The 11,715-nt window shown below is 40.0% G+C and overlaps 1 protein-coding gene across 1 annotated transcript in view; it reads right to left on the bottom strand.

The window, feature by feature from the left end:
- Positions 1–645: 645 nt before the first annotated feature.
- Positions 646–11,715, bottom strand: part of LOC134588654 (interleukin-5 receptor subunit alpha-like) — a 55,281-nt gene continuing 44,211 nt past the window's right edge. Inside the window, exons 8-11 of the mRNA XM_063444286.1 lie at positions 10,437–10,581; positions 9,009–9,099; positions 6,747–6,834; positions 646–1,123 (exon numbers count right to left, since the gene is read on the bottom strand). Of these exons, the coding sequence (XP_063300356.1) occupies positions 1,034–1,123; positions 6,747–6,834; positions 9,009–9,099; positions 10,437–10,581 (414 nt within the window). The 3' untranslated portion in view covers positions 646–1,033. The remainder of the gene's footprint in view (positions 1,124–6,746; positions 6,835–9,008; positions 9,100–10,436; positions 10,582–11,715) is intronic.

Here is an 11,715-nt window from a genome sequence, read left to right as displayed (position 1 = left end):
AATAAATTGTTTGCCAATACTAGGAGAATGCGCTCAGTCAGACATGGGCTCTGCAGTCCAATATTTGTGGTGAGAGCTATTAGGAAGTCCTCCAGAGCTTCAAGAATGGCATGGTGGGGAAATCCCTAAAGACTTGCAGCCTAGGTAACTAGAGAAGAGTCCTGGAGAGTTTAAGTGCTAGAGCCCAATTTTCCCATTTGAGATGCACCATAAAAGGCTGAAGAGTTGGCTTGCCAATAGCCATCTGTTCTAGATTAGCCCAGAACCTGGAACATATGGCATCAAGGCACAGTTGAAGGCGACTACTTGTGGATGGCACATGTCCCAAGTCTATGGGTTCTTTGGCGATTAGACGGTGGCCATCTTGTTCATTTGCCATTGTGCAAGCAAGGACAGTATCGATGGGTGCCTCAGTAAGGTGAGATAACAGCTGTTAAAGGAAGGACAGGAGTAGCCACTTCTGATTCAAATGGGGCAGGTAGGACAATATTTCAGATGATTGGTTTACTTCAGAGGAAGGGAGTGACTGTCTCCCCCACTTGCTATCCAGGTCCCGCCATGATATTGATATTGATATTGATATTTATTTTTTGAAGAAATTATCTTTTTTTTTAGCAACAATTAATTCTGTAGTGCTAAATAACATGTGTATACATTTGGAAAAATATTTTTACTCACAACATTTAAAAAAACAAACAAAAAAAATAAGTAGAGTGTATTTTTTTTTTAATAATAATTTTTTCCTTTTTCTGCAACATCATTATAAAAAAGTAAACTTCAATTTCTTACCCTTGAATATTTCCTGTGACATTGGTAATCCACATAATTCTATTTTAAATTCTCATTCACTGATGAATTACAGAAAAAAAATAATCCCAAAACATAAATCCATTAAATAACAAAATTAGCCTTCATCAACTGTATTTTCTCATTATTATGAGCCAATTATTAGAAGTCTTTAAGAACTGTGTTCTTTATTTATGATAATCCACAATGAAAGGCTTTTGTTTTCTGACTTTAGTGTTATTTTGAGTTATTTTTTCTCTTTGTGGCAGTCTGTATTCAAGATGATTTCAATATCTGTAATCGGTACAGATTCACTGGGAACAACAGGAACACATTTCTAAAAAGAAAACAGAAATTATATATTTTACACGAGAGAAATCACATCTGACATATAAATTAACAAATGAGTCCCTACATCGTTTCTAATCGAGTTAAGAATTTGACTTCTATAAGGCCTATAATAATGAACCCTACTACAAACTTTTGATGATGATGGCTTTCTACCAAGAGAATATGTCTTTCTTTTCGTGATAAAGTCTATCAATAATCTATTACTACAACCTATGTTTCCTTTCAATTTGCAAAAAATGGCTGATTTTAAAGTTACCTTATAGTAATATAGGCATCTCAATAACCCCCCAATTTTTTTTGCTTATTTGTAGTTTTAACTACCGTATTTTTCGCTCCATAAGACGCACCTCACCATAAGACGCACCTAGTTTTTAGAGGAAGAAACCCAGAAAAAAAATATTCTGAACAAACTGTCCCATAGTGTTTCTTACTATGGGACAGTTTGTACAGAATATTTTTTTTCTCCCCTGTCCCATAGTGTCCCCCCCCTCCCATAGTCTTCACTCACCCCCTCCCCATAGTCTTCACCCACCCCCTCCCCATAGTCTTCACCCACCCCCTCCCCATAGTCTTCATCTCCCCCCTCCCCATAGACTTCATCTCCCCCCCTCCCCATAGACTTCATCTCCCCCCCTCCCCATAGACTCCATCTCCCCCCTTCCCCATAGACTCCATCTCCCCCTCCCCATAGACTCCATCTCCCCCCCTCCCCATAGACTTCATCTCCCCCCCGCCCCATAGACTTCATCTCCCCCCCTCCCCATAGACTTCATCTCCCCCCCATAGACTTCATCTCCCTCCCTCCCCATAGACTTCATCTCCCCCCTCCCCATAGACTTCATCTCCCCCCATAGACTTCATCTCCCCCCCATAGACTTCATCTCCCCCCCTCCCCATAGACTGCATCTCCCCCCCTCCACATAGACTTCATCTCCCCCCTCCCCATAGACTTCATCTCCCCCCTCTCCCCATAGACTTCATCTCCCCCCCTCCCCATAGACTCCATCTCCCCCCTTCCCCATAGACTCCGTCTCCCCCCTCCCCATAGACTTCATCTCCCCCCCGCCCCATAGACTTCATCTCCCCCCCCCGCCCCATAGACTTCATCTCCCCCCCCGCCCCATAGACTTCATCTCCCCCCCTCCCCATAGACTTCATCTCCCCCTCCCCATAGACTTCATCTCCCCCCCTCCCCATAGACTTCATCTCCCCCCTCCCCATAGACTTCATCTCCCCCCCTCCCCATAGACTTCATCTCCCCCCCTCCCCATAGACTTCATCTCCCCCCCATAGACTTCATCTCCCCCCTCCCCATAGACTTCATCTCCCCCCCTCCCCATAGACTTCATCTCCCCCCCTACCCATAGACTTCATCTCCCCCCCCTCCCCATAGACTTCATCTCCCCCCCTCCCCATAGACTCCATCTCCCCCCTTCCCCATAGACTCCATCTCCCCCCTCCCCATAGACTTCATCTCCCCCCCCCGCCCCATAGACTTCATCTCCCCCCCCGCCCCATAGACTTCATCTCCCCCCCCCGCCCCATAGACTTCATCTCCCCCCCTCCCCATAGACTTCATCTCCCCCTCCCCATAGACTTCATCTCCCCCCCTCCCCATAGACTTCATCTCCCCCCTCCCCATAGACTTCATCTCCCCCCCTCCCCATAGACTTCATCTCCCCCCCTCCCCATAGACTTCATCTCCCCCCCATAGACTTCATCTCCCCCCTCCCCATAGACTTCATCTCCCCCCCCTCCCCATAGACTTCATCTCCCCCCCTACCCATAGACTTCATCTCCCCCCCCTCCCCATAGACTTCATCTCCCCACCTCCTCATAGACTTCATCTCCCCCCTCCCCATAGACTTCATCTCGCCCCCCCTCCCCATAGACTTCATCTCCCCCCCATAGACTTCATCTCCCCCCCTCCCCATAGACTTCATCTCCCCCCCCTCCCCATAGACTTCATCTCCCCCCCATAGACTTCATCTCCCCCCTCCCCATAGACTTCATCTCCCCCCCTCCCCATAGACTTCATCTCCCCCCCTACCCATAGACTTCATCTCCCCCCCTCCCCATAGACTTCATCTCCCCCCCTCCCCATAGACTTCATCTCCCCCCTCCCCATAGACTTCATCTCGCCCCCCCTTCCCATAGACTTCATCTCCCCCCCCATAGACTTCATCTCCCCCCTCCCCATAGACTTCATCTCCCCCCTCCCCATAGACTTCATCTCCCTCCCCCTCCCCATAGACTTCATCTCCCCCCCTCCCCATAGACTTCATCTCCCTCCCTCCCTCCCCATAGACTTCATCTCCCCCCCCTCCCCATAGACTTCATCTCCCCCCCCCATAGACTTCATCTCCCCCCCCCATAGACTTCCTCCCCCTCCCCATATTCTTCTCTCCCATACTGTCCCCCTCCCCTTGTCCCATAATTACTTACCTGTCTTGCAGCGTTGGCCGGCAGCACAGGGCGCACCGCGGTAGTGGAACTTGAATTTCATGTTCCGGTTTCCGGCGGGACTGAAAGGAAGTGCGCACTCAGCTTGTGCACACTTCCTTTCAGTCCCGCCGGAAACCGGAACATGAAATTCAAGTTCCACTACCGCGGTGCGCCCTGTGCTGCCGGCCAACGCTGCAAGACAGGTAAGTAAAGCTTCATATTCGCTCCATAAGACGCACAGACATTTCCCCTCACTTTTGAGGGGAAAAAAAGTGCGTCTTATGGAGCGAAAAATACGGTATTTAATGTGGCAGTTGGCAAGCAAGCTCGTTTTTAACTATTTGCCAGTTGACTCCTAGAATTGGCAGCAGTCAAATAGTTTGAATTTTTTTTTTATATTTTAATCTGACCTTTGAGTCTGGCTGAAATACATACTTAATTCAGGGTCTCGAATAGCAAATTCTGGTTATTGTTGAATACTGTGAACCATGTCCAGATTTTGCAATCTTAATGCCCCTTTATGTAGCCCCATTTGGTACGGGGCCATTTGGACTTTAGTGAATAACCCAGTGAAGGGGCTGTCATATCAGAATGGTGGGATTCTGATCACTTCAATATCATTGCAAGCATATTGGCAGGTGTTGTTTTGATAAGTATTGCACCACTAAAGACACTTCAAATTACAAGCTATGTTCATACGTATACTCAAATATTAAAAGTAATAATCATTTTTGTTTTAAAACAGCTGCTTTGAAAATGTTTGTGATATGGTTTTACGTTTGTTGATTTCTATGAGTCCTGTTTAATAATTTGTATACACAGGGTTATTTAGTAAAGTTCAAACCCCTAGTCAACCACTCAATAAAAATTACCTATCTACCCCAATACCCCTGGTCGACAATGCCATCGGTGTGGGCATCAGATGATGGCACAGGGGAAACTAGTGGACACTATCAAAGTGACTGGGCAGCAATAGCTGCATTTTAACTGTTTTTTAGTTACAGTGATGAGCCACTGACAGCATAATGTGAGGTAGACACCCCCCCCCCCCCCCCCCCACGGCATTGTGTCCTTATCAAAAGCTTGCAATTCCAGATATATCTCACATATTATTTAATCCCTTACATTCCAGAGCAAAATATTGCTTAATTCTAAATTTACCAGACTTTGCATTAAAGTGATGTTAAAACATTAGCAGGGTTCTTCACTAAAGTGAGAATTTAAAGTTAATTCAAAGTGAATTTCAAATTTAGGGCCAAGATAGCTCAATCGAAAGCATTTATTGACTGTGAGAATGTTTCCAGTTCAGCTATTTTAACCTTAAATCCACTTTAACTTTAAATGCTAGTGAATAACCCTATTGATCTCTTTTTACATACAGTCAAGGGATGACTAGGCCTGCATAAATAAAGATATTTAACTACTAAATGGAAGATAATTGAGCAGTTGGGCTTTATGTGCATGGTCTTTACACCAGAACCACTCCATTTAGCTAAATTTGTTTTGGTGCTTATAGTGTCCATTTAACAGCACACTGCTTATTATTTTGAGGCAGAATTACATTTTGGATTTTGTTAAGTAAATAATATTTTGCAAAGTGCCAATGCAGGAAATGTTGAAACCACTTGATTTTCCATATTAGTCATTAAAAGAAGGAAGAATGTAATAAGAGGAACATCTCTCTTAAAGGTTAGCGTGTTGCAATGTATCCGGCCATGTTAGACAGGTTTTGCAATAAGCTTACTAATGTTCAAGTGGGTTTAAGGAATACTATTATAATATACGGTAGTTAAAATTCCTAGGTAGCAGTGCATGATGGCTTTTCAAAATATGTGCCGGTAACATAACAAATGTTTATAGATCATGTATAAAAAAAAAGTGAGAAATATATTGGAATAAATATAAATCAATATGCATTTGCATAAAGATCTGGAGAGTGGCAGAAGATCTGGAGAGTGGCAGATAAGACCCTGGGGAGATAGACATGAAAAGTTTGGAATATAAGAAAAAAATAGGTAGTTGGAGAGTTAAAAATAAGGTTAGTTTGCAACATTTGTGGAGAGAGATAAAAAGGTTGAAAGTAGGCTTTTAAAACATGCCTGGAAATGAAAAGCTGTATGTTTGCAAAATTGCATCTATCTGGTTGAATTGTTAGCTTAGCTTTATAAATAAAGCAAATACATATATGCATGTTTGCACTGTGGGCATCCCACAATTCAAGTAACATTTTTCTTAAATGAATCAGGGACACTCCCTGGCTTTAGTAATATCTGGGAGGATCTTTTATGACTTGATGTTTCTCCAGTAGCATCAATCAAGTGTGAGATGGGGCACAGAAAGCCCCTGCTTAGTATATTGAACACAGAAAGGCACCATAACTACTTCAAATGGTTAAAAGGTTAATGGTTTCTGGAGTATATGAGTGCTGGATCCCACATCAATGCCAAATGGTTCACTAACCATTTAGCAGACATGTTTATTCCCTGGCAGGCGGTAGCCTGGCCTCCAATCACAAAATGTCAGAGTCAAAGTTTTGCTCTGTTTCACACCATACCAGTGTGTGCAGCAGGCTGTGGTAGTTGGAGAACATCTGTTGAGCCTACCACTGGCCCAATCCCTGGTATGAATTGACATGACGCATGACGGAGCAGTCACTTGTAGTAGTTATTTGGGGCCTATAGTGTTTCTTTAACCCTTTACACATTGCAGAATGCCCTAAGCGTTCACATTTTACATTACTTCTATCCAAAGTGCATAGTGTGGGTATGATGGTGTGAGACTGTCACTTCCCATACAGTTTATGGAGTCCTCTAGATTTGGCAATCACTATTTGTTGTATTTGTTCCAAATGTTATGCTCTGCAAAGCAGTTCAAATCACTATAAAAATGATTAGGTAACAAGTCGTTTTTACTGATCAGGGCAATCTGTTATTACATGGCCATTTAGTTATATACCATGAACTACTGACATTGTTATTAATCTAACTATACATTGTTGTAAGGTAGTTGCATGACAATTGGAAAATAATCACAGCTGTTTTCCAGCTAGATTATTTTGACATAAAATTCAAACGTATCCTATTGCTTCACATCAATGTTTTATTTAGTGAATAAAACATTAGTACTGTATAAGTAAAGTCCATTCAAGATAAACTTATTCACACCTGGAAATTAATTTCAGTTGATGAAATCCAGTACTTTAGTTTGGTTGAAGGAACTGGAATCGCTGCATCAAATAGTTTTCTGTTGCACCTAAATAAATCAAAATAAAGCATTACTGTATCATCCACGTGATATACATGAATAGAATACATACATTATATGTTTTATAGGGTATTGTGCACTTTGGGATGACACCATCACTAAGAGTAAGTGGGGGAGTTATCTACTAAACAGCTGAAAGATCAAACTTAAGAAAAGTCAAGAATCTTTAAATTCACCATGTAAGTCCGAGGTGGGGTATCCGAGAGAGTCTAAGCCTAAGAAGTTGCAGTACACCCACAAAACCTGTAAGAATATGTGTACACTATATAGCCGTACTAAAGGAATACACAAACCAAAGACTTGTCATCACATGCAAGGACATTTTCCTGAAAAAAAAATTGTCTCGCCTAAACAAATTCAACCATTAATTATAATGAATGTGAATATTTAATTGTTTATGCTCATATCCTACACTGCATGTGTATAAGGCTGTAATTCTCCATGTGAGACAGCTACACACATGCAAGACATGACAGTTTTTCATACGTGTGTGGGGGTTGTAATGCAGATTTTGCAGAAGTTTAACTTTTTTGTCCTGTTATTGTTAGCCAAGTTGGTTATGAATTTGTATGTTCTACATTTATTTTTTTGTTTGTTGCATTTTTGTTAGTTGTTTTTTGGCAGAATCACCATTCGCTATAGGTTCAGCAGATGTTTGAAATTACAGATTAAGTCACAAAGTTTTATTTGAAGGAAAATAAGAATAGCATAATTTGCTTTTCCCCCTTTACTTTACAAAATATTTGAATTGTTTTTAGTTAGGAGATATTTATTAGAAATTATATGTTTTCTATAATTTTGAAAAAAAATAATGTTATATGCTGTTTGTTCATAAAATAACAAGAATCATATAAACATTCCTTTAACCCCTTAAGGACCAAGACTATTTTGAGATGTAATGCATTTGTGACCAATGCTGTTTTGTCTTTGTTTGCATGAATTAATTCTACCACAATTTCCTAATTTTTGCTCAAGTGAACTCATACACATTATATATATGTTTTTTTAAAGCAGCAATATGGCTTCTTTTGATACCTAATATGTATACATATTGCTATATTAAATAGGAAGAAAATGTTTAAAAATGGGAAAAACACTTAAAAAAAACATTTTTTTTCTTTGTTCAATGCAATCATTTATACACAAGTGCAAGCCAAAAAAAAAACCTAAATTAAAATAGATCCACTAATTAGTCCTGTTTGTTAAAATGGCGAATATCTCAAGGATTTCAATTAATTTTTAGAAGTTATAAAAGAAATACTACAAGGAGCTAAATCCGGTTTTAAAGTTAAAACTTTGCAACATTTGGCATGCCGAGATTACAACTTTAGCAGTAGTCACAGAATCCAAAGCCACTACACAAAAGTAACTATATGTAGAACGTTCATTCCGCAGGTGATGTAATTAAGAGCATTTGACAATTTGTATTTAACCATTGTATCACAAATTTAGGTCAAATTAGTTAGTTTGTTTCTCCACCTGTGTTTTTTTGGAAAAATGCCAGATCACGCATGTCCCAGTACTTCAAACACCACATATTTAGTTTCTGCTACTGTTCTTGAGGACAATGATACCCCACATGCATATATTTCCCTAATAAACCTGCCCATTTTCCAACCCTTATTGCAATTTTTAATCCAACCCTTAAACCGGCCCTTAATCCAAGCCTAAAGCCAACCTATAATGTAATTTTTAATCCAACCCGTAATCCTGCCCATAATCCAACAATAATCTTATCTATATTTCAACTCAGTGAGCCCTCTGTACAGTGTGATTGCAGCATGAAGATACCTTGGGTTCACCTTTTTAACATTGGAGGCTGCGGGCAGTGAAAGAAATGCACAAGCTGAGCAAGATTGCTCAGCCACAGAATTCAAATAGTTATTAGCAGCACTCACTTTGAGTGCTGCTCATAGCTCATCTGTTAGTCTGGAGCCACTAACTGTGGCCTCAGCTGACAGAGTGGACCCTTAGATATCCAAAGATACCTTCAGGTCCTTGGTACCAGCAGTAATATAATCCCTGCTGGTACCTTTACTAGGTAATGGTCTATGCTTTTACTGGGCGTTAAAGCATTGCACTGCATGACAGCATAGACCGTCGTGCGGTTCTTAAATAGTTAACCTTCTGCAATTGTTAGAAAATAAGATAAACCGTATTACCTTTTCAAGACGTATAGTAGTACAACTGCAAACAGACATGTACAGATGACGATAATGAAAAGAAAACACCAGGTTGGAATGCCCTCATTGTCTGCAGATAAAATTCAAAACAGGATTTAAGAAAACAGGCATGTAAATACAAATATGCAATAACTCAGGTCTTTTTAAAATGATGTATTGTCACAACATTTGCATGTTAAATGATTAAAGAGACAATCAAAGAACCAGGTCTATACACAGTTTATGATCCAAAAAGCTCACTTTATGCATAGACAAGGATTAAGCTCCTACAAGCTGGTTCCTGGTTTGGGTACCAAATTCATTATTCACTTAGGTATTGTGGATGGGATCAAGCTAATTCATGGTTCTGGACCTGCTGTCTAGCCGTGATGGCACCTTATAGTTAATTCTTCTCCGTGTATGCCTTCATTTATTTCATTGTAAGCTATATATCCAAGATTAACTCTGTGAGTAACTTGTACAGACTACCTGATATCTATATAGCAGCCATGTACATGTATAATCTTGAGTAGCTTCATTCAGAAAAATAAATGAGTGATTATACATATCAAGACTCAAAATGTCAAGTTACATGTTACTAGCTAGACCTAAAAGTTACTTGTCATTGCAAAACTCCTACTACATGATCTCTAGGGAATGGAATATATTACTTTGGCAGAGTGAAAAGTGGTCTTCATGTAAAATGATCTCTGATTTTAAAGTAATTACAGTATTTGGCTTAGGAGTTGGCTGAAGACTTGGCTTAGGATTTGTGGCTTACAGGCAGATTTTTACAATCTCTGCAGAGCTTTACGATGTCCATAGCCCACTCTATTGCTTAATGCCATTCTTGATGACCACAGACATCAGCTGTACAGCCACTCTTAATAAGCTGCTGCTTTGAAACAGCACTGAGGATTCATAGCCAACGAAGGTCCATGGTAGGATCAATGGCAAACTTGCCATGTCTGAATATCCATTCCAAAGAGATTATACATACAGTATATATATTCAATTAAATGATTGTCAGCCATTTTGTTACTGTTAACATTGAAATCTTACAATTACAGCACAGGTGTTTATTAGATAAACAATGGGAAATATATCAATAGTAACATTGACAAATAAAGTGAAAAGGTAGGTTTTTTTAGAGGTTAGGGCCATTCATTGAACTGAGAAATGGCTGGAATTAACCAGGGAATTTCAGGTTATTTGGGGCCATCATAGCAAGTTTAAATAATCCTCAACATTTGTTTTACCACCTCAGCTATTTTCTTCTAAACTTTTTACATTTCCTTGTGAATTTTCATCAATTCCCAGATAAGCGAATGACGCTGAAATATTTGGATAACAAGGTTATTTTGCATATTTCAGACAATTATTTTATTGCTCCAGACATCATCATTTAAGAAATTAAACATTTCTTACCACTGCCAATGAATAGTGGTTCACTCCATTCACCCCATAATTTACTCTTTGCACACAATTTTTTTATTCCCCTAATCTGTACAGAGTATTTTCTGTTTTGATCCAAATCTAAAAATGTATGTTCTTCAAGTGAGGTGTTAAAAATCTGAAAAAACAAAACAAAAAAGACAAGCTAATTAAAATAAATAAATAAAGAGAGAGAGAGCATAAACAATATTTTATTTTTTATCTAGGAAGCACAAATAGGTTGCATAGCGCGCTATACAATATATTTGGCATATAGTAGCAAAATTGATGGCAAAGGGATTAGCACTACGAAATGTGTGCCTTTCTCGAATGTTGCATATGGTGACCCATTTGCCAATGTTTTCTTTTGCCTTGTCATAAATCAAACCAAGCATTAAGGAGAATAACAGACTATATTTGTTTTGTAGAAAAAGTACCAGGCACCTTTGCCACTAGATCAAAAGTAGGCTGCAGCAACCAAGTGCGATCACGTTTCTGCAAAATGATCGCTGGCTGGAGAGTGAGGAGAGTGGAATATTGAGGAAGGGAAATAACCTGATAGGAGAAGAAAAGTTGGAATTTGATTTGGTGAAGAGTATGTTTCCTGCAAGAAATATTGCAGCAAATTATTTTATATGGCTGAAAAAAATTGATTATTGGGGAGTGGAGTAGGGAATAAGGGAACAATGTTTAAATATGAAATAAAGTATTATTGTTTTAGAGATCCTGGAATAGGGAATCATTAGAGAGATAGAATATGGCGTTGTGACAAAAAGAGACTTTAATGTGTCACATGGCAAAAGATGCAGAGCCCTTCCCCATACTGAGATATCTGCCTGGCAGTTGCTGTTTAAAAATAAAAGGCAGTTGCTGTTGAAAATAAAGGTTGCTGCTACCAAGAAAGAAGCTTGTTGTCTCTTTCCTTGCTGTAACTATGCATGATCTGCTTTAATGTGAATGCTGGTGGATAAAGCAACTCCAATCCAGGTCATATCACTTAGTATAGTGTGCAAGTTAGTGAAATTGCCCATGGACCATATTAGTCCGTATCGTCACAAACTGTTGTCAGCAGTGGGATAATTTGCCTCAGATGGCAAAGTAAGCCAGAGAGCGCTGCTAGCAATCGCAGTAGAGGACCTAGCCCACGAGGATTCTGATCACCAGGTGAATGTGACCGCAGCCATGGTTTCCCCATCTAGCTAGACAGAGGATCCCCATCTCAAAGTATTAGTGCACAGCTTTTCTATGTTTGATGATAAGAAGGATAATATAG

The sequence above is a fragment of the Pelobates fuscus genome, chromosome 1 (genome assembly GCF_036172605.1).
Source record: "Pelobates fuscus isolate aPelFus1 chromosome 1, aPelFus1.pri, whole genome shotgun sequence".
NCBI classification, from domain to species: domain Eukaryota; kingdom Metazoa; phylum Chordata; class Amphibia; order Anura; family Pelobatidae; genus Pelobates; species Pelobates fuscus.
This window is presented reverse-complemented; position numbering and strand designations above follow the sequence as displayed.